The sequence below is a fragment of the Sceloporus undulatus genome, chromosome 3, assembly GCF_019175285.1.
Source record: "Sceloporus undulatus isolate JIND9_A2432 ecotype Alabama chromosome 3, SceUnd_v1.1, whole genome shotgun sequence".
Lineage (NCBI taxonomy): Eukaryota > Metazoa > Chordata > Lepidosauria > Squamata > Phrynosomatidae > Sceloporus > Sceloporus undulatus.
In genome coordinates this window covers 252461441-252484992 of record NC_056524.1, presented here as the reverse complement: position 1 = coordinate 252484992, position 23552 = coordinate 252461441, and the positions used below count along the sequence as shown (strand labels likewise).

At 38.2% G+C, this 23552-nt stretch overlaps 1 protein-coding gene across 2 annotated transcripts in view; it reads left to right on the top strand.

Annotated features, from left to right (window-relative positions):
* The window catches only part of WDR49 (WD repeat domain 49), a 178403-nt gene that overhangs the window by 97500 nt on the left and 57351 nt on the right, over positions 1–23552 (top strand). For both annotated transcript variants that reach the window (XM_042456108.1, XM_042456107.1), the window contains 4 exons: positions 7701–7831; positions 12432–12530; positions 18147–18299; positions 22928–23115. In XM_042456108.1, coding sequence (XP_042312042.1) covers positions 7701–7831; positions 12432–12530; positions 18147–18299; positions 22928–23115 — 571 coding nt within the window. The remainder of the gene's footprint in view (positions 1–7700; positions 7832–12431; positions 12531–18146; positions 18300–22927; positions 23116–23552) is intronic.

The window sequence follows — 23552 nt, the reverse complement described above, 5'->3', positions numbered from 1 at the left end:
ACACAGGCTGGCTGTATACAGTTCAGAAATTTAGTTCCCCATAATGTTTGCCTAAAAATAGGTCCTGCAGCCAACCCCAGTGACTTTGAATTCAAGCACATTTAAATGAAAATAACAAAACTCAAGGGAAGAGGCAGAACTGGCAGTCATCCTTCTATGGCTGACACTGGCAGGGCTCTGCTGGCAGGCAGACCTTCTCAGTTTAGTAGGTCTTAAATGTAACGTGTCACTTGGAGTACTTGTATTTATTTGCACATGCTAAAGCTCTAAGCTGGTGTGGATGTATGTGTGTGTGACAGAGAAATAACACACCCTTTCTCATATTGCTGTCATACTTCTAAATGACCTGGCTATTTCACATGACACTAGGGATGTAATCCTTTTCAAATTGGATTATTGGATAATTGAAAATAATTGTAATTTTTACAATGCTAACAGGGGACAGAGCAAAGGTAGAACTACTCAACACCTTCTTTGCCTCAGTCTTTTCACAAAAGGAAAAGGGTGGTCAACCTGAGGAAAATGGAGCAGAGGACACAATAAGGGAATGCAGCACAGAATGAGTAAAGAGGTAGCACAGGAATACCTGATTAATCTAAATGAATGTAAGTCTCCAGAGCCAGATGAACTACATCCAAGGGTATTAAAAGAACTGGCAAATGTAGTCTCAGAGCCATTGGCAATAATAACTGACAACTTCTGGAGAACAGAAGAAGTCCCAACAGACTGGAGGAGTCTATAGTCCAGTTAGTCTGACATCAATACCAGGAAGAATTCTAGAGCAGATCATTAAATAGAGAGTCTGTGATCATCTAGAAGGCAATGCCATAATCACAAAAAATCAATATGGGTTTCAGAGAAACAAGTCATGCTAGACTAATCTGATCTCTCTTCTCTTTTTCTGATAAAATTACCAATTTGGTAGATGAAGGGAACGCTGTGGATATTGCATATCATGATTTCATGACAAGGTCTCCCATGACATTCTTGCAAACAAGTTAATAAAATGTGGGTTAAACAATGTAACTTTTAAATGAATTTGTAATTGGTTGACTGGCTGAACCCAAAGGGTGCTCAGCAATGGCTCCTTTTCATCCTGGAAAGAAGTGACCAGTGTGGTCCCACAGGGTTCTGTCCTGGGTCCAGTGCTATTCCGCATCTTTATCAATAACTTAGATGAATGAATTGGAGGCATATTTATCAAATTTGCAGATGACACCAAATTAGGAGGAGTAGCAAATACCCCAGAGGAGAGGATCAAAATTCAAAATGACCTTAATAGATAAGAATGCTGGGCCAAAACTAACAAAATGAATTGCAAGATGGAGAAATGTAAGATACTGCACTTAGGCAGAAAAAATGAAATGCATAGGATGGGGGACACCTGACTTAAAAAGACTACATTGGAAAGGAATCTAGGAGTCCTAGTAGACGACAAGTTGAACATGAGTCAACAGTGTGATGCAGCTGTTAAAAGGACAAATGCAATTTTAAGTTGTATCAATAGTAGTATAGTGTCTAGATCAAGGGAAGTAATAGTGCCACTGTATTCTGTTTTGGTCAGGCCTCACCTGGAATCCTGTGTCCAGTTTTGAGCACCACAATTTGAAAAGGATGTTGACAAAGGAGGGCGACAAAAATGGTGAAGGGTCTGGAAACCATGCCATATGAGGTGACTTAGGGAGCTAGCTATGTTTAGCCTGGAGAAGAGAAGGTTAAGAGGTGATATGATAGCCCTGTTTAAATATTTGAAGGGCTTTCATATTCAGGAGGGAACAAGCTTGTTTTCTGCTGCTCCGGAGAACAGGACCTGGAACAATGGATGCAAGCTGCAGGAAAAGAGATTCCACCTCAACATTAGGAGGAACTTCCTGACAGTGAGGGCTGTTCGACAGTGGAACAAACTCCCTCGGAGTGTGGTGGAGTCTCCTTCTTTGGAGGTCTTTAAGCAGAGGCTGGATGGCCATCTGTCAGGGATACTTTGATTGTGATTTCCTGCATGGCAGGGGGTTGGACTGGATGGCCCTTGCAGTCTCTTCCAAGTCTATGATTCTATGATTCTAGATTTCCAACTACATCAAAAGGTTCAAGTCAGACATTCAGCTGAACACATGGAGGCAATGGACAAGAAAAGAAAGTGAAATATTGGTCTTCATTCCAGAGAAGCCCACACGGTTCTCTTGGCTAACTCACACTCTGTCAGCCTCAGAAGAAGGCAATGTTAAATCTTCTGAACAAATCTCATTTTATCAGGAGAAAATTCCATGCTAGGTTCACCTTAGTGATTTGAAGGCACATAGCAATTACAAATGGAAAGGATGAGTATATTCCATGAGGCTAGGATCTGTTTGCTCTCACAAATGCATAAAATGTCTCAGGTATCTTTGAAGCACTCCCATTAAATATGTATGTAGACTCTGGCCATATAATCCACAATGATCTGTTGTCAGTGACAGATCTAAATGAGTAGAGGCAATGCCCACAGCTGTACAGACTCAGTGTCTTAACATTACCATCTGTGCATTAGGGTGAGTGGGACAGAATATAAAACTCTTTCTCTTGCATTGCTGTGGACTTATGCATTGATGCCAAGTCTGACTGAACCAGCTTATAGTGTGGAGAAAACAGGTTCTTTACAAACCCAGACACACCCTAAGTCTTTCTTTCACATGTAATGTGGGAATAGTTTAAATGACATTTAGCAGTCATTAAACACTCCAAAAGACCTGAAAAATGTAATTCTTCCCATCAATAATCCATTCAGTTTTTTCTTTCTTTTTTGTATTTCCTTTTTTTATACATAGCAGTTCACACATTAATACATGTTAAAAAGAAAATATATTTTCTAAAGATATTTGAATTTGCTCTAAAACAGTTATACTCAATTCTTCCTGTATCTTATATTCTGTTTGCTCTAAGTTCAATCCATTATTAATTATCACTTTCTTGTTTATATAATTCATTTTGTTTTATGAGAGCTGTTCTGATCTTAATTCTTTCGTCTTATCTTCCATATTTGAGTAGAAAGAGTTGTCTTCTTCTTTAACTTCTTTAACATCCTTATGTATTGCCAATTCATGAAACCATTTATTTACCTTTTTTCCATTGCTTTATCCTTGTTTGTTTCTTTACGGATACTTCAGCATGCACTGTAATTTTCTAATCTTAAACTGTCTGTTTTGTAATTTCCTTTGAGAGTATTAAGTGCTCCATTTTTATTATAATATTCTATTATTTTATTCCATTCTGTCTCTGATTTTCCTGATGATTTACCATTTTATCCAATTTTTCAGTTTGTCCATATCAATAGTATCCAACAACTTTATTAACCACTCATCTATTGTTGGGATGACTACTAATTTCCAGTGTGGGGCGAGTAAAATTCTGGCTGGGGATACCATAATAGTTTCTTCCAATTTCTTCTTCTTTCTGAAATTGTGATCTTATTAGTCATATTAAATAGGTATATTTCAGGTCTTCTTTGAAATTTTATTTTCGAGCATTACACAGATTGATTTATGTATTTCTTTCCAGAATTTTGTTATTACTGGGCATTCCCACCACATGTGAATCCACAAACCTGTCCCCCCACTTTTAAGCATGTACAATGGACCCATAGTGTCCACTGGGGTTTAGGTCCAGGAACCCCCCCCCCCCGATACCAAAGGTTGTGCATGCTCCCATCTCATTACTGTATATACAATGGGATAGTAAGGTGGTCTCCCTTATATAAAATAGCAAAATCAAGGCTTGCTTTGTAGATTTTTTTTGGGGGGGAGGTGTTTTCAAGCCATGGGTGGTTGAATCCATGGATGCAGGATCTCTAGATAGAGAGCACTAACTATAACATGCCCCTGGTTTCTGTATTTTTTTATTTCTGCTCCTATTATACAACCATCACACAAAGTTCCTATTATTATTATTAATACTAGCATTAGTATTATTAATCTGAACTTCAAATGCACCTCAAATTTCCTAGTTCTTCTGCCAAGATAAAATTAGGGAGGCTCCCTTGCCTGAAAATATACCATCTAAATAAGACAGCTACAAAAGGAAAGACAAAGGATGAAACATGACTCAGATCCAAAGAAGACAAAGGATGAAACGTGACTCAGATCCAAAGCCCTATGGAATATAATTTCCTGCACTGAATTTACCCTATTGATTTCAGTGGAACGTAAGCACAACTAATGTTACCTGTTGGGTTTTTTTGTTGTTTTTTTGGCCTGAAATTTAAAGGACCTATTCAAGGTGCTGAGTTCTAAAATAGGTGTTGTACTTCAGATAGCTTCTTCAAAGTTTTGAGTAAAACTTGGAGTGGATTCATTGCCCCACTGATATCGGAATTGCCATCTTTCACCAGGATAAATGAGTGATAAATTAATTATAGCTGGAGGTAACATCAAGCACTTTCTTCTTCTAGAGTAGGGATGGACACAGTACACACCTCCAGATTTTGTGGAGAAGCAACTCCAAATATGCTTTGCCATTGGCAATGTTGGCTAGGGCTGAGAGGAGGTGCAATCCAACAACATCTGGAAGGGTACACTTTGCTAAATAATAATAATAATAAAATTTATTTATATATCGCCTTTCCAATAAGATCAAAGTGGTTTACAAAATTACAAAAAATACATAACACATAAATGATTAACATAAACAAATAAATAAATTACCTAAACAGTACATAACATATACAAACTAAAATTCCATCCCTGATCCCTTAACTAAAATACACCCATCATTAAACAAAATGACACAAACAAAGCAATATTAAATAAACTCAAATAACAAATATAACATAGTACCAAAATAATAAAGGGGAAAAAAAAGAACTACTCTTTCTCTAGAGTAAGCATAAGGATGTTGGGCCCTTGGTATCTGCTGGAGTTTGGTTCCAGCTCCCCCTCCCCCCGCCACTTTTGTGGATACCCAAATCTGTGGATGTTTCAGTCCCATTATATACAGTGGGGTAGTAAAATGGTGTCCCTTATATAAAATGGCAATATCAAGGTTTGTTTTTTTTGGATTTTTAAAAAATATATATTTTCAAGCCATGGATGGTTGAATCCATGGATGCATGATCTGTGGATATGGAGGGAAAATACACAACTGTCTGGGTATTTGAATTCGAAGGCTTTCATGGTTGGCATCCATAGTTTTTTGTGGGTTTTTCAGGCTATGTGGCCATCTTCTAGAAGAGTTTATTCCTGATGTTTCACCAGCAAATGCCAGCCACAGATGCTGGTGAAACATTAGGAATAAACCCTTCTAGAACATGGCTATCTCCGGGACCGCCTTCTCCCCTAAAATACTCCCCGCGCACTCCGCTCCTCTGGGAGAGGCCTACTTCAGCCACAAAAAGCTAGGCTTTCGACTACCTCCCAGAGGGCATTTTCCATCATTGCCCCCAGACTGTGGAACGGCCTGCTGGATGAGATCCGTCTACTTACATCTTGACAGCTTTAAAAAGGCTGTTAAGACGGATCTCTTCCGGCAGGCCTTCCCAGAATAGAAAACCCAGCCTTAGAAAAACGTCTGGGAAAGATACTGCTGCTCCCACTGGTTGCTTGTTGGTATGATGTTGCTGACCTTCTGGTCAGTTTAAACTTGTATGTTTGTTTGTTTGTTGTTGTTTTTTGTTCTGCTTTTTAAATATTGCATTGAATTTAATACTTTTTTAAGGAGGGGAGGGTACCAGGGATTTTATATGTTTTGTATTTTTAATTTTGTTAGCTGCCCCGATTGTTCTCAGAGGGGTGGGATACAAATAAATTTTATTATTATTATTATTATTATTATTATTATTATTATTATTATTATTAGGCCACATAGCCCGAAAAACCCACAAAAAACTATGTCTGGGTATTTATAATTCTCACTTTTGTACTGTCAGATTTAGAACACAAACACCTCTGTCATCCTTATGTTCTGCTCAACTTTCTTTTCTTTTATAAATGCCATGTTCTTTTTTCTGTTTCTTTTTTCCCTTCCCCCCCAAATGTGTGTGTGTGTGTGTTTTAAAAAATCAGTTTTGGGGCTCATCACAACACTGCTGTAAGGAGGCTGGAGTAATAATTGTCTCCCTCATCCACCAGTATGATGGGAAACAATGTTCAGTGCACTGGAGACAGATTTGCCATTATGTTTTGGCAGCAAGAAAGTAAGATGGAACAATAAGTGATAAAAATATTCAGACTGATACATTCATGCACATTTTTTGCAACAAAGGCTGATAAAGAAAGAGAAAGAGAGAAATGAAATGAACCATTAAAATATTCCATTTCATGTTGCAAGCATATCTCTTCATAAAATATTTTATTTTCTTGAAGGTTAGTCTCTTTTTTGATCATGGATTCAGTTTCAAAAGCTTGAAATTTCATCCAAATTGCATGCCTGGAATAGGGAGAGATGAAAAAAGAGGGAAGGGATTGGGACTGTGGAATGAGATAGCTAAAAAGTCAAAGGGGGAAAATACTTAAAGCTTTCTTGATAACACTACATAGGAAGCTGTTAGCTGGGGTGAGATTTAGTTTGGAATTCATTATTGCAGTTGATCTGGCAACTTTTAAGAAGCTACATTAGGGTGCATGAGGAACTCAGGGCCTCCATTTCTGTTCAGATTTTGGTTTGTCAGGGTGTGGGACAGAAATGCATTTATTTCAATGATGTTGGGTCCTTGATTCACGAACATGGCCTTCTAATGTTTGGAGGGGAAGCAATTCCTCTTCAAAACTCAGGCTTTGTTGTTCTTTCCCTCCAGTCAGCTTCTGCTGTCTGAGGCGGCTGCACCATTCTGCCTCACAGTAGAATTAACCCTGGTGGTCAGGGTGGTAAATGGTTTGATACATCCCTCTATATCTACCCCCCCCCCCCGACAAGTAGAAGCAGAATAAAAGTATCAAGCTTACTTTGTATAGATGGCAGGATTCAGCTCTCATTGGTACATAAGGTTGGTACAGAACACTGAAAGGCCTTTTCCTGATCCTTAGTGTAAATGCATGACAATCTAACAACAGTCATGGGAGAAGATGGAAAGCAGAAAAGGAACCTTTGAAAGCAAGGGTGGAGAACATTCATGTTCCCAGATGTTGTTGGCCTACAATTCTCATCATTCCTAACCAGCATAGTCAGAGATAAGGGATAATGGCAATTGCAGTCTTAACATCACCAGGAGGACAGTTCTCTTTCTGTGCACTGAATGCTGTGCTTGTACCATAAAGAACAAGTATACTCAGAGGCTGCTCATATTACTCTTGCCATGCAAACTACAAAGCTTATACTAGCCTTGGGGTTTAATATGGGATGCACTTGTAAACATATGTGGCTTGCAGATGGCCAGATGTGCATGGGATTTGTATCTAATCCTCCTTCAAAACTGCCAAGTACATCTGATATACCTAAATCCCATTTCTGCTGGTCAGTGGAAAAACCAGAGCCTGGTTTTGGCTTTTATGGCATTGCACATGCATTTTTGAACTTTTCTTTATATGCTTGAAAATTAGACTCTTTGATTTTGTTATTTAAAATGTTATAGGTCCCTAGGAATACCCCTCTCTTTCAAATAACTGAACTGGAGTTTATACAGAATATGAAGGATGGCTTTTCCTCTACAGTAAAGCACTTTCTCATTTTTCAAGTGGGTCAGAAATGACTGAGTTCACTCACACTGCTTTATTTGTGCTCATATCTCTTGTTAGGTTGATTACTGTCTTCCGCCTGAACAACTTGACTCAGTTTTGTGTTCAACCTTCAGAATGGAAAGGAGGAGTTCAGCACCAAGATGACATCTTATGTGCAGCATTCTTGCCTCCACAGACTCTAGCTACAGGTTGTAAAACATTTCTTGCCTAATGTATCACTCCCAAATTGGGACTTGAGCTATTGTCATCTGAATTCATGGCTGGATCTGTTGCTCTCTGGTGCAACTTAGCAGTGGCATCATTAAAGTGTTGTGGGAGGTTCAGACCACACCAGGTGACACCCTAAGTGTGTGCGTGACACCACTGGTCCTTAAACACCAACCTTTTGGCAGAAGGGGGCTGTGGCATTCATCTGCTTCCATTTAAAATGCTTTAAGAGATGGTGGGAGTGGGGTGAAGCTCAGTGGGAGGACAAAGAAGAGAACCCAAGATTTTTTTTTAATTTAAAATTTAAAAATTTTAATTTTTTTAAAAAAATATTCTATTTCAATTTTCTTTAAAAACATCACATTTTAACCAAATATTTGCAATGTTTTTGTGCATACATTTAGTTTGTGCATATGGTATTGTAATATGAAGGTACATATTTTTTAAAGATCATCCTTATTCAGCTTTATATACACCACATTTAACCATCTCACATTTAGAGAAAAAGGTCAAAAATATATATGCTTCTAATACACTTCTATGAAATTACCTTCATTCCCCCCATATCCACCATCTACCCATACCTTCCTCTTCTCAACCTTCTTCTTCCTTCTCTTGCCCCATTCTCCCTTATGCTCCACTTCATGTACCTTTAATATGAAGGTACAATTCAAATTTGGTGGTTGTTTATGTCACACCTATTAGCATGACTTTCAGTGGCATATGGGAATTACGACTGGCAAATAATGTTAGTGCAAAAAAGGACTGCTAAGGATTCTGTATAGTGTGAAATGGGAGGAGGAGGTCAATGTAGGTGTGTGTGTGTGTGTGATGACACACCATGTATTACCGCACAAGGTGGCACCAACCCTAATGATGCCACTGCAGCCTAGACTTCTGTGTTCTGGAAGTTCTGTATTACTTCCAGGATGCAGAAAAGTGAAGATTTTCTAAATCAAAGAAAGCAATGGTCCTGATTCTCAGGGGTGTGACTATGGGAAAGGGGGATGTGGTGGCATTGGCCCAAAATAAGAATTCTGCCTCTCCCCCATGACATTTTTCTTCAGAACTCCAGTCTGCAAATTTCCATTATTATATGAACTGAAAACTTCCATTGAGCATTGAGAGTTATAGTTCTGGCATCCAAAGAAAAAGGGGCAGGCAAAGTTACCAAGGAAATGCAAAGAGAATAAATATAAGAATTCTAGTAGTGAATGATTTTAAATGCCTCCCTTTCTCTAACACTAGAAATTTTGGAGACCGAAGGTAAATTTCATGGAGGAAAAGAATTCATATTTGAAGGGCAACACCCTCATTTTCCTCCTCCAATTGCTATTCCCCTGCTGAATCCTCAATCTGGGATCTCCAATTCCTAGTTTATAACAGATCTTATATTTTGTGTTGGAATATCTAGGCATTGTGGTTTCTGGCTAAAAATGCAATGATTCTAAGCTCTGAGCTATAGGCAGGAAAAATGTGGGAATTCCAGTGTTTTTTTGATGCCTCACCAAGTTGTGTTTGTGTGTGTGCATGATTATCCCCCCTCCTTTCCTCCTAAACTGAGCCTCAAACAGTTTATAATTTAAAACAAGTACAATTTAGCAAAAAATACACCAAGGTCATCATTAAAAATTGAATTAAACTATTCACAATATTGAAACAAATTATCCAAAAATGAAAAAAAAATATTTTTTTCCAAAAAAGGATAAAAAGCAGCTTAAAAGAGTTCAATAAAAATAACAGTGAAAGTCCTTTCTTTAAAAACTTTCAGTTCTAAAAACCTTTTTAAATAATAATAATAATAATAATAATTGTTTTTGTCAGCTGTGGGAAGGAGAGCAAGGCCCCATTCCCACTTACAGATAAATTGGTGTGCAATCCGAATCGATGGATCAATTTGACAGTGGAGCATGGTTCCCACTACATTTTTTTCCCTCCAAATACTCCACTTGTGGTTCCCATTCACAAAATGAATCAATTTAAATTGATTCGGTTCCAGCCTGCTGAAGATTTGAATAGATTCCAATCCGCATGTGGTTCACACTTGAGCAGATTTGATTTATAGGAGAAAAAAAAAAGTGGAAAAAAATCTGCATCAAAAAGACATGGGTTAAATGGGTCTAGCACATGGCCCCCCTCTCGGAATCGCTTCAGCAATTCTGATTATGTGGGAACCAGGGTCATTTGAACCAGTTCAAACCGATTCACAATCTGGTTTAAAAGGTAGTGGGAATGAGACCCAAGAAGAGGACCTCTTTAGGTAGCGAGTTCCAGAGTCTGGGGACAGCTACTGAGAAGGCCCTATCCTCACCAGCTTTGCCTTTGAAGATGGTGGGCCTGAGAGAAGGGCCTCTTGTGAGGATCTCAGGGCCCTGGAAAACTCATACAGGGAGATACAGTCTGTCAGACAGTCTTGATCTAAGCCATTTATGGCTTAATAGGTCATAATAAAGACTTGGAATTGTATCCAAAAACAGACTGAAACAGGCTGACCCTTGCTGCAGGGGAGCTGTATAGTCCCTGCATGCTCTCCCATTTCCACCAATGCTCAGTGATTCTGAGCAATCAGATTTCCTCCTTAACATTCCACAAGTTTTTTTTGGGTGGGTGGGTGGGTGGATGGGTGCATGAAGCTTTTTGAGAAAGAAAACTAAATTATAGCCTCAGGTAAACTTAGATGCTCCTCACTCATAGGACCTCACCACACAGGCTCCAGGTACAGGACGAGAACAGTCCAAAAAGGGCCGGGAAGGGAACAGAACAAGTGGGGAACACATTTTACTGCACACAGGAAATCATGATTTAATGCAGCGTTCCCCATCCTGATGCCCTTTCAGTGTTTTGGATAACAACTCCCAGAATTCTTCAGCATTAGCCCCAGTGTTTGGGCTGACAGTAGATCCCCAGGTAAGAGAAACTTGAAACAATGTAACACATAAGAATACATTAAGCCATTCTGATTCTGAGTCCTGCAAAGCACTCACTCAGCATAATTATGCCAAATAAATAAATAAGTACCTGCTGGGGAAAATATATTTTTGCATCCTGAAATACAATAATTTCACTTAGAGGCAATGTCAGCAGTATAAGAATCTTTGATGTATTAAAACATTACACAATAGACAGTGTCACCAAATGTTTATGTTAGAATAAATCTGTGTCCTTAATATCATTGGCAAACTTGACTATAGGACTCAGTGAATCGTTTGGTTATACCTGGGGGCAATGTTGTGATAGAACAATAAATAATCTGTAATTTATTAATTCATCCACTTAGTTCTCAGGTGGGCTATTTTTTCCATATTCGCTGCTATCAAGCACCAGTAATTCAGTCCTTATTATTTCTATCCTGGTTTGATTGTGGACTGATATTATTTCCAGTTTAACAGCACTTTATTAGAGGGTCAGCACTTAATATTATTGTTGTTGTTATTGTTGCTGTTGTATGCTTCAAATCATTTCTGACTTATGATCATCTTAAGGCAAACCTATAATGGGATTTTCTTGGCCAAATTTGTCCAGTTTATCATTGCTTTCCTCTGAAGCTGAGAGCATGTGACTTGCCCAAGGTCACCCAGTAGGTTTCTATGTCCAAACAAGGATTTGAACCACTTAACATTATAGACTTGTACTAATGCTGAATCAAATTTGCCATCAATAATTAATCATGCACTATCTTTGCCTCTAAACAAGATTAAAACATCAAAATGAGTTTCTATTTGCCCATGTCAGGGTTTGGACACGGCTGGCCCTACTGTTAGGTTGAGTGAGGCAACCAAAGGAGACAAATTTTGAAAAAGCAGCATGCTCTTACTTTTTTACTTAGTTATTGTTGTATCAGCTCATATTGGCTTTTATGTACTTGACCTGGGTGACTGGAATGAGAAGGTGTCATTTGGTGCTCTGCCACAGGCAGAAAGATGTTTTGGGCCACTCTGATTTTCTATTAAAACCCTGAACTCACTTATTGACAGGTTCAGACAGGTTGATCCTAAGAGTTTTTCCCCATGGGGGAATACCTTGGTGGTTACACTTTTATCCTTTCTTATTAACCTCCTGGCATTTTCAGGATATTCCCTGGAAAGTTGGCAAGTATTTGCAAGTGGACCTGATGTTCAAATTGTCCCCACTCTTACTTATCAAACTAGAAATCGGTTGATGTTTGCTAAACAGAGCTATTTCTGGATGATGTCTAGACACAAAGCTTGGGATCTGAGATGGAATAATCCTTCCAAGAAAATACTGCAGAATCATGCTTTTGATAAGGAAAGGTGAAAGCTGGGAATAGAAATCTGATAGGTCAATCAGGCCGGTGACAAAAGTTAATAGCATGTGTGACTTAAATGAGAATCAGATGTGTATATAACAAATCTTTGTTTGATTTGATTTCAGACTTTGTCTTTCTTTTGCCAGCCCTGATTTGTATTCCCAAAGGCCTGTAAAGCCACAGAAACACACTGCATTCTGATTGCACTCTCTCCACCACCATCATTTTAAAAACACCAACTCATATTACAAAGTCTTATCTTTGTCCATACAGCCTGGCTTGATAGTGCATTGACTCTTTGTTGTTTAATCCAGCAAGTTCTGGAGGTGAAATTGTGGTGTGGAATAACAGTACAGAAAATGCCTGCATTAAGCTTTGCCTGAATCCTGGAAGATCACTCAAGCCCAGCACAGGTTAGTGTGTACCATAATGGGACCCTCATGTTTAGAAAGTTGACATAGTTGTTGGCTAGAAAAGACTAATAGGAGGCTGCCTTATAATGAGACAGACCACCTAACTAGATAGTGTCAACACTGAGGGATGGTAACTTTGCACAATTTCAGAAAGGAGTTTTTTCCAGCCCAAACTGAAGGTTTGTGCTGGGACTCTGTATGCAACATGTATGCTCTGTTAGTGACCTATGGGTCCTCCCTATGTGGACTGAGAAGGAGAATCACAATTCTGCCTCCCTCATAACAACAAAAATGAAGATTTTGAGTCACAAAAGAGTAACCTTGTATTTAGGTGCAACAAAAGCTGGGGAGCTGTCCAGAGAGATCCTGGTGCTAAATTTTGAAGAGGAACCTGAGGCCTTTAACAATATTACATAACAATATTACATAACAGGAAGGTCATAGAATATAGAATTATAGACTCATAGAGTTGGAAGATCCCCAAGGACCATCCAGCCCAACTCCCTGACATGCAGGAATACACAATCAAATCACTCCTCTGTTAAAAACCTCAAAAGAAGGAGACTTCACCACTCTCTAAAGCAGTCTGTTCCACTGTCAGACAGCTCTTGCCATCAGGAAATTCTTTCTAATGTTTATGTGGAATCTCTTTTCCTGTAGTTTGAATCCATTGCTCCATGTCCTAGTCTTTGAGGCAGCAGAAAACAAACTTGTTCCATCCTCAAGATGACCTCATGGGTCATAGTGGCCCATGGAGCCATGTCACTCCAGACATCTGACTGCTATCTCCATCTGTTATAGCTTAAGTGCTGTGTAATGGAGAATACAAACCACCAAATAACTAGTAGTAACTTGCCATGCAGGGTGTGCCATAAAGCTGCTTATCTGTGGTGCTTCTCTCTAATGTAAATACATGTTTAGTATGTATTTGACCAGACTTCACAGAAAACAGAGGAGTGGTGGTAACATCCATCCTCTTCTCACATGGGCAGACAATTCCATTGGTTGTAAACCCAGTGCTGGTAAATTACCAATAGGTAAATGAATTCACTCTTATAGCAGGCTAATTCTCTCATTCTGTGGGATCATTATGTGGAATCAACAAGGCTAAGAAAACTTTGATCTATGAAATTACTAATGATGGGTTTCAGCTAGGGGGTTGTTTACGCTTTTGCCCTGTCAGAATGACAAAAGGCAGCAGCGAGATGGTTCTTCCCAGAGATGTGTTTGCTAATTCCCCATTGCTCTCAAGGCTATTGCTTCTGTTTATTGTCCTGGATCTACGTCAGCATTTTTATATTATTACCTACCATGGGGCGCATTCCCTTAATTTTAGCCTTGTTTTAGTGCAGGGTGATAAATAATTGCAGGCGGTCCTTCTGCAACTGAGTCTTGCAAAGCCTTCCCTCAAGGCTGTTCATAACCTGAAAATTTTCATTTGGTTGAGAGTCTTCACACACTAATGGTTATCATATATTAAGCTCTGTGCCAGCAGGCAATTCATAATTGTTCCCTACTCTACAAACTGTAGCTTCCATTATGGAAGAATAACTGGTATATGTGATGTGGGGGAAGCTAAGGGGAGAGGGGATTTGTAGCAGGAAGAGAAGCATATCTTCAACTAACATTACAGAAAGGCTTGACAAATCATTTTTATATTTCTTAGTTAAGCTGCTTGACACTCCCAGTAAGACAATTTTTTAAAAGGTGCTTGTGTGTGTGTATGTGTATGTGTGTGTTTATGTGCACACAATTTTAATCATTTCAAATCCTGCCATCTAGGTTGCCTATAAAACATTAGGCAGACTGATAAAAAACAGAAACCCTCTGTGCATGGACATGTACAATGGAATGGAAATCTCCTCTTGTATACAACCAATTTTTGATACATCATGCCTGAAAGAAGAAGACAAATAGATCTCTCTTTTTACCCTTCTCCACCACAAATTTCACAGCATTACTGTTTTTCCAAGTGTTTACCATCTGGTAGCGGTTTTTGAAACAAAAACTGTTAATGCTGAATTCAGCCCTTTCACACTACAGAATTATAGAGCTAACTTTCCATTTTAACGGCCATGGCTGGACCTTATAATTCTGCAGTATGAAAAGTTCCATTGTCACTCAGGATCATTTAGTGCAGGATAGGCAATCTGTGGTGAAAAAGGTGGCCACTGGCCTATTTTCATCAGAAGAGTTTCCACCCACACCTCTTTTGTCCTGTTTTGCTCCTAAATTGCCAAAATAGATCCCAATTTCAATTCCCATGATACTGAAGGGGAATTTAGCTCTGTTCCATTCTCTTCTTGCACTCAGTCATGTGGTTCAGTCTCTAGACTCTTCCTTTTTGGACTGAAGTGAGAAGCAGAAAAAATTACAAAAAAGAGTGGGGGCAAGTGGATGAGAAAAGTGCTGACCCATATAAAGCTAAATCTCCTGTTGCGTTCTTGTTTGGTTTCATAATTTTGAATTCAAATTTTGCCAATAGAGAGTTAGGAAACTGTCATATCCAGTGCTTGGAAGTTACACAATATTGGCACTGTCTTTACCAATAGTATCAATATTACCTAGAATATGTTAGTGGTTTGCAAGAAAGGCCTGGGGAAATGAAGGCATAACAAGTTCTGTTTGCAAAATAATGAAATGTTTGGTAATATTCTTAATGTAATGACTAAATTTTTTGTGGGGAGGGCAAAACATTTTCTGCTAGTGTATTAAAGAAATCGTTTTTCAAATGTAATCTCACTTTTCTTACCTTTTAGAACTTTCTTTAAAAAGATGGAAAAGAAATTAACTATACAACAAGCATGTAGATTGTTCTTTTGCTAATGTTAATAATCAGAGGTTACTTTGAGGATGCCAAATGGATTATATAGCTAATTACATCTAAAAAGTAACTTTCCAAGTTCTGATCATATCCTTCATCTTTTGAAAGTTGTTTTTCTAGTTACCAGCAAGCAAAAAAATCTCACATGGCCTTTACTGCTCTTTTTTAATATAAAAAATGCTTAAGGAAAAGTTTAGCCTGGGTTCTAAGTATCACACTACATTATCTCAATGATATCAGCATCTTTAAAGAAAAACATATTTACTCATGGGGATAATAATTCTAACTGGCTGGGATCTAAAGAAGTGCACAATTAGCCCTGCACTAAGGATTTAGTCGGCTTTTGGTGGGGTGGAAGAGGGGCAAAAAGGGAATTCTCTCCTTCCCCAATAAAAATTCTGTTTCCATCCCAATGAAATTTTCCTTAAGTTGCCAACTTTCTAGTATTGCAATAACAAGCATTCAGTTGAGCATTTACAGTTTAGGCATCCAGTGAAAAGAGACAAGCAAATTTACTAAGGAAAGATGAACATAGCAAATATAAGAGTTCTAGGTGTGAATGATTTTCAGTGTCTCACTCTCTGCAATGCTACAAATTTTCAGAGTGAAAGAAAATTTAATTGAGGGGGTCAGAATTTATATTCAAGAGGGAAATGCCCTCATTTTGCCTTCATCCCTTCTGTGCACATCTGAAAGATAGAGTGTTGGATATCAAACTGCTTTTGAGTTGGAAAAGACTTTTAAATGTTAGTTTATGATATGGCAATTTTTCTGCTCTTCAGAGATGGCATGAGGGGAAGGTCAAACATTCTGAGTCCATGTATGCTTGTGTGTGTGTGTTTGTGTGTGTGTGTGTGTGTGTGTGTGTGTGTAGACTTTTTTTTGGATTCTAGCCATGCTGTAATCCACACATATAGAAGCATTGATAGATGTGTCAGAATTTAGTCCATAGCCAAATTGAAACTAATCTCATCCAGACTTTTTATTTAACATTTAAGTGAAGCTTAAATGCCAGCTGGTAAGAAATAAAAATGTTAAGACCTTTATCTAAAATTGGGCTGTGGCAAAAATCCAGTTCTTAGTCCCAACTAGAGTAGACTGCTTGAATCAATGAAAATTAAATACTTAAGTGATTTATCAATTTCATGCTGATTCTGTAGGTCTAGTCTAGCTGGGATTAAAAGTGGACCTGGGCCTATATCAACAAGCAATATCATATATATATATTTAAAGGATCTTTCTTAACAAACTTTCCCAAGTTGATAAGGCAGGGAATATTACATAGTTTCCTCCATAACTTGGAAAATATACTTTATTGCACTGTCATTCCTAGAAACCTGCAGCTAGTATGGCCAGTAGCTATGATGCCTTATGGATGTTGTCTTTTACAGCTCTATTTTCAACTTTTGCTTGCCAAGAGGCAAACTTACTGGTTTCATCCATTTCTTTCTTGTTTTACTATGCAGTAGCAGAAGCCAATTTTAATATTTTGACCTATAGGTCCTAACAACGCCGACTGAGTACAGAAACAGGGGACAGGATAAAAGATTGAAATGAACATATAAAAATGCAAATTATGAAAACCAACAAAAATCCATATGATATGCTATGGTGTGTTTCACCAAACAGATTTGATTTGGGTTTTTCCTCTCCTCTGCGGTGGAGGTGAAAGCAACTAATTTCTCAGTAATCGACCTCTTCCCTCTTGAAAGGGTGGAAGAGAAACTAATTTTCTGTCCAAATTATCTTAGCAAGACAGTGAGAATCTTTCTAACGACTTCTTCAAGTATCAGAAAACAATAAGCTGTTTGTGCTTCCACTTTGACAGACACAATGGCTGCTACAACGAAGCAAGGCATATTGTGTACAAAGGGATCTTTTAGCACCTTTGAGACTAACTGTACAAATGATGCATAAGCTTTCTCAGACTTGGTCTACTTCCTCAGATGCAAGGTATATTGTGACAAGCATGAACCTAGGCTGCTCCAGGACTTCCATGCTTCCCTCATCTCCTATGGCAAAGCCACAAGGAGAAAATGGAAAATGGAAGCAATGAATGTAAGATTAAGATTTTGTAGCACCTTTGAGATTAACTGTGAAATAATTTGTAGTATAAGATTTCACAGACTTAGGTCTACTTCCTCAGAGGTACAGAGTAGACATAGACCTAAGTCTATGAAAGCTTATGCTACAACTTCTTTCACACTGCTAGTCTCAAAAGTGATACAAGATCCCTTGGCATACTGATTTAATTTTGGTGTTACATACCCAAACTGTGATTCATCTCAACCCAAACTGGTTAAACTAGGTTGGCTTTATAATCCATAATTTGAAACTGGCTTGCTTCAAAAAAGCCATGTTTATGATTAACCACAGTTAAATGGAAGGAAAATATTACAAGTCCCCTGGAAGAAGGGATAGGAAGAAAAGAGTGTATGAAGCCTAAGCTCTTTCTTTTCATCACAAATCATGGTTTATTGTGATGTCCAAAGTACATACCGAGTTAGATGTACTGCGGATATATATGTGAAAAATGACATTTGTTCTGTAGTATCTGAAAATATCTGTTTTGATTTTTAAAAATATATATACAAATTCCTAGCTGTCATGACTATATTTGTATTTGGTCTTGGATGAGAGACCATCTGAAATGAAAATCACTGACAAGACATGTTTTTTTCTCCCAGAGTTTCTTCTTATTAGTATGTCTCCAGATTATATTCAGGATTCAGTTTGGCATCCTGAAAGCCTATTTTTCTTTTCTAGGCTCTAATCAGGATTTTCTCTCACAGGTTCTCAGATGCAGCAGAATGTAGCTCCCACTGGCAGGCTGTCTTCTAGAAGACATATACTGTCTGCTGCTGACTATAACAGCTCTGAAGCAGAGAACCGCAGTGCAATAACAAGACTCTGCTTCTTGGAGACCAGGAATATTTCAGCAACAGGTACAGAGTAGACATATGGATTCATTTTCTATTATCCTAATTGTATAATGTCTTTTAAACTGAGAGGATACACAAATGAAGGCCTCTTGGCCTTGTTGGAACTTTGAAAAAGAGGAGTATGACAATGCTTGATAAATGACCTTTTTGGATCACTACGCCCAGAATTCTATCTGAGAGTTGTAATTTAAAAATAATCTTTTAGGGTGCCATATGGTATGCTCCAACTGTCCTGATATGGTAGGGATAGCCTTTCTGTAGTCCCACTTTTTCAGCTGCTTTTAAAACGTACCAATTTCTTTCTGTTCTTCCTATTTTCCTCCTTCGTCATCAGTTTACTTCAATTACTTCTTCTTCCCAGTAGACTCAGGCAAAAGCAAAGTGTTGCAGCCTCTGCTAGCTCGTCTGTTTCTCTTCATTAATAACTTTTGCTATATTGGCCACACTCTGATGTCATTTGGCCAAATGTGTCTCAGTTTTATCTGTCAAATTTTGGAGATGCAAATTTTGGAGAGTATGGTAAATTTCAAAAAGGTCACTTTTCCAAGGCCTGTAGTAGAAGGCAAACTGCTATTGCAGTAGGAGCAATTGATGGCAGGAAAGTCTTTGAGTGCCACTCTGTTGTCACTTCTTTCACTAAGCTTGGGGAGAAATTTCAGTCCATTTTTCTTAGGAATGTATAAAATTTGTATTTTTTCATATTTAGGAAATAAAAGAAATGCACAGTAACAATATGTGAATGTGGGAGACATTGAAACAGACTGATTTGTTCTTCCAGACAGACAGGCTTGAATGCTTAACTTGACATAGTCTGGTTTTGAATCACTGTGTATGCAATCATAATTGCGGTGCTAGGGTTGATCCTTTAAAAAAACCAAACACCTCCTCTCACTTTGACAACTATATGTCAGGCAGGTACATCATGATCCTCCTCGTGCTTGGAATAGCTTATACATATTATATTTGGTCAGTGCAAAAGGATGAGATTTTCCTTCCAGTTTGTTTTCAATAAGAGTTTAACAAAACCTACAAATTTCTTCACTTAAGAAATGGAAAGAACTTCAGGTTTAAAATATTTGAAGGTGAAAGAAAACAAATATGACAGGTTCTACTATCCTTATCTTTCTCAAAACCAGGAAACTGGGGCAAAAGTTGCTTTTTGCAATGCTGTGGAAACTATTTACCACTCATCCAATTTATATTCTTTGATTTGATTTCATTCCAATCCCCAGTACTGTGGGTCTATGATCTTGGGATGGTTCCCTTCTTTCTCTGATGTATTGCTATTGACTATTTCCTTTTATCCTTTGGTTGCTTTCCCCCACAACCCTTTTGTGGTGATGGACCTCTATTGCTCACGTAGCCATAAGCAGACATTCCTTCAAAACTATCCTTGATTCCCTTTCCCTTTCCCATCATTAACCAGAATGAGGTACTTTTGATAATCAAAGAGTGTTGCTTCCCCATTCCAGAACAAAACTGAAGGGGAAACAAAATTTCAACACCCTAAAGGTGACTATGTGTTCAGATCTTACTTTAAAATTGGTTTTATGTGTAGCGTGCTTTCTTATGTGCTATTTATAAGTTTCCTTCTGCTACATTGCCATTCACATGACACATAATCTAATTAATATCCTTGGCATGGCTGCATGTACTTTGCTGTGTGGCAGTATGAACTGCTATACCTCACTACAGCATGCTGTACAGCAGCAGTATGTTTTTAACAGTAATAAATAAATAAATAAATTGGAAAACTATGTAAGCTTCTATTAGCACCTTCTAGAGTACAAAGAACAAGCTTCTGTGGCTTAGAATCTACCTCTTCTTATATACTGAAGAATCAATTGGAATGGAATTACCAAGGACATCTGGAAAGTCACACTCTCTCAGCCTCAGACAGAGGCAAAATCAACACAGACATGCACACCCAAACAAATCTTCCCAAGAAACCCCTGTGATACATTCACCTTAGGGTCACCACAAATCAAAAATGACTTGAAGGCAGATACCATCCAAGGCTACATCTCTGAAAACTAGGACTATGAAATGCAAATCAATACAATGCATGTGTCTGTCTTTAAAGCAAACATTCTTCAACTACTTGGGTTATGGAGTGAGCAATGAAACAGGTTGCTGTATCACCATGTCAAAATTGGCCACAGGATGTGGAAAATATAGTTTTTGTTTGCTCACTGCATTGGTTGCTGTTGAATTTGGCAAGCTCAGCCCCAGAATTGGGGAGATTTTTTTCTCATGTATCTTACCTTCCAGTTGGGAAGACAAGTAGCAAAGTGGCACAAAGGAGGTTAAGCCAGAACTCAAATTAAAGCAGTAAAGAATTTAATCCCACTCCCTTCTGCACTTGCCCTGCTAATGTGAAACATGACCATGGTAGTGACACATCCTGCTGTTATCTTCATTGTCAGATAACAAATGCCCCTATTATCTCTGATCTTAGATTGGAAACAAGTGGGGCATTCTTTGAACAGAAAGGGGGAAATGGATGTCTCAGACAACATGGTCAGACATCAGCAGAGGAAAATGTGGGGCTTGGAAAATAACCTACCTCTTATGACACTAGCTGGACAAATGGGAATCGCCTGCTAGAAAAAAAAATACCTGCCCATCTCTGCTGCAGGTAGTGTTTTTTCTCAACCCTTATCTTCCCTGAAACTCATGAATATTCCTACCAACAATATTTTGTTCCACAATTAGTCTATCTCCCTTCTTGTTTTAGTGCTAATTGAATTGATTGTCCCTGATTTTGACAGTCAATTCCAGTAGCCCAAATGAGCAAGTGTGTAGTAAAAGTCTCTTCACATGCTGAGAGTCAAACAATGTATTGATTTATGCCCCTTGCGAGTCAGTATGGCACTGCAAGAAGTTAAGTCATGATGGAATTTGATCCAGTTGGGAGTTTCACAGCAGCTACTCTTGAGAGTATAAAATCATTTCTCCTCTGCTTTTTCTGGGTGTTTTCTGAATCCAATTATCGTTGTTTCCCTCCAAGGCAAATAGGAATCTTTCTACAGATTTATCTGCAATGATTTGGGAAATCTGTTGCCTGAACGGTTATTTAGTGTTCTTGGATGTTCATAAAGTACATTGAATTGACAAGAGGAACTTTGGTTTGCCAAAGAGAGGGCCATTTACATAAAGATTTACAGTGTCGTGTGCATGTTTTGCAAATAGAAAAATAAAAGGTCTGTAAAATAGGTTCCCAAGTGCCAATTTCTTATTACTGTAACTTCTTTTCATATGGGGACTCTACCGATTGGACCATATTTCACTCTTGCTGGAAAGCGGTAATACAGTATTAAAATGGAGACTAATAGTCTAATAAACAAAATACAAATCTAACTGAATAAAAATGGCCTTTGATTAGAAAGTTGTGCCTAAAATTAGAGAGCAAAATCAAGGAAGTGTTGATTCTGCAGGATCTTTAGTCACAGCAAATTCAATAGGATGAAATTCAATATGAGAGTGATATATTCTCTGAAGATGCCAGCCACAGCTGCTGGCGAAACGTTAGGAATAAACTCTTCTAGAACACAACCTCATAGCCCAAAAACACACACACACACACAAAAAAAACATGAAGTGATATATAGTTTCATTGTTTTATTCACATGCAGGACATGCCAGTAGGTTTAAATCAAGATTTAATTGATATGAGATCAAATGTATACCCATCCATGGGATCAAATCCTATTGAATTTGCTGTGACTAAAGATCCTGCAGAATCAACACTAGCTTGGGAGAAACTTCCAGTTTTCCCTGGGTTCAGTTAAAACAACCCAAAACCAAGCAAGCAAGCAAACAAAGAAAACCCCTCAAGTTTTATATCCTGAATATGAAACCTGTGAAATTTGGTGAATCTTTAAAAACAAACTGAAATGAAATTCTGACCCCTTTCTACTGGCTGAATCCAACAGCTGTCATTTCCAGCACATAGACAACCTTGTTGTACTTGTCTGTTGTATAGCTGTTATAGATGAGGAATTTTTTAAAGGGGGCAGGGGAATAGTAACCCTAATTCATTGCTAAGGTGGCTGAATACACAGAGGATCAAGTTCTTAAAAGCCTATGCTTAGTTGGATGAATCTGTCAATATCAGTTTTCCCAGTCTGAATTGTTAGATCTTAAATTCTTTCCTTAGGAATAAGGTTGCAGATTCTTGTAAATTCTTACAAATACAAAGTGGAATAAAATTCTAAGCCATGGTCAGGGCATATAACACTGGGATGGATGGACTAGTGATCTGACTCAGGTTAAAGCAGATTTATGTCATAAATTAGATTTCCCAGAGTGATTTTTTTAATATCCTCCATTGATTTCATTACCACCATTTTAAATTCAGTGTTCTTGTTGCTGCTGGTGCTGTTGTTGTGTACCTTCCAGTTATTTCTGACTTATGGTGAACCTAACATGAACCTATCATGGTGTCTTCTTGGCAAGATTTGTTCAGAGGTGTTTACCATTGCCTTCTTCTGAGGCTGAGAGTGTGTGAGTTGCCCAAGGTCCCTTGTGGCAGAGCAGGGATTCTACAGTGGTCTCCCAGAATCTTCAAATGAGTACACCATACCGGCTCTTATAACTTTATTACTACATCATTCCTTTTTATATTTTAGGAGGAGCAAACCTAGTATCTTGTGGAGGTGCTGCTTGTGTCAGATTTTGGAATACACAGAGGAGCAGCCTACTGGCAGAATTTGAAGCTCATGGCGGAGTGGGGCCCATTATCATGACTACTGAAAAACAAAACCAGTACCTTATCACAGGGGATCTGGTGGGATGGATAAAGATATGGGACATAGAGGTAAGAGGAAAGATTTATACATTGACCTGCTACAGGAGAAAAACACTCAAAAGAAATAGAACTCATAGTCAAATAATGGTCCACATATTGAACAGGTAAATTTCATACAGAGATAGGCACATAAACAAAATTATTTTGCCCCCCCCCATGCTAGAGTAGAGACACAGATGGAAAAATCTCTCAGACTTGCTTCCTCCTACATTCAATTCTCTCTTGCATTCTTTCTATCTCAAATGCATGGTTGGTAAATTTTTCCAGAATGAATGGGAACAACATCTCTTCCCAGTCACAGTGAATAAATTTAATAGACACAGATAGAATATTCAGAAAGAGATCAGTGTATAGGAGATAAAAAATATTTGAGAAAAGGTCAAAAACATGTTTCTTGAGGTTGAGAAACCCTGAGAAGAAGAATCCTGGATTGACAAGAATCCTTG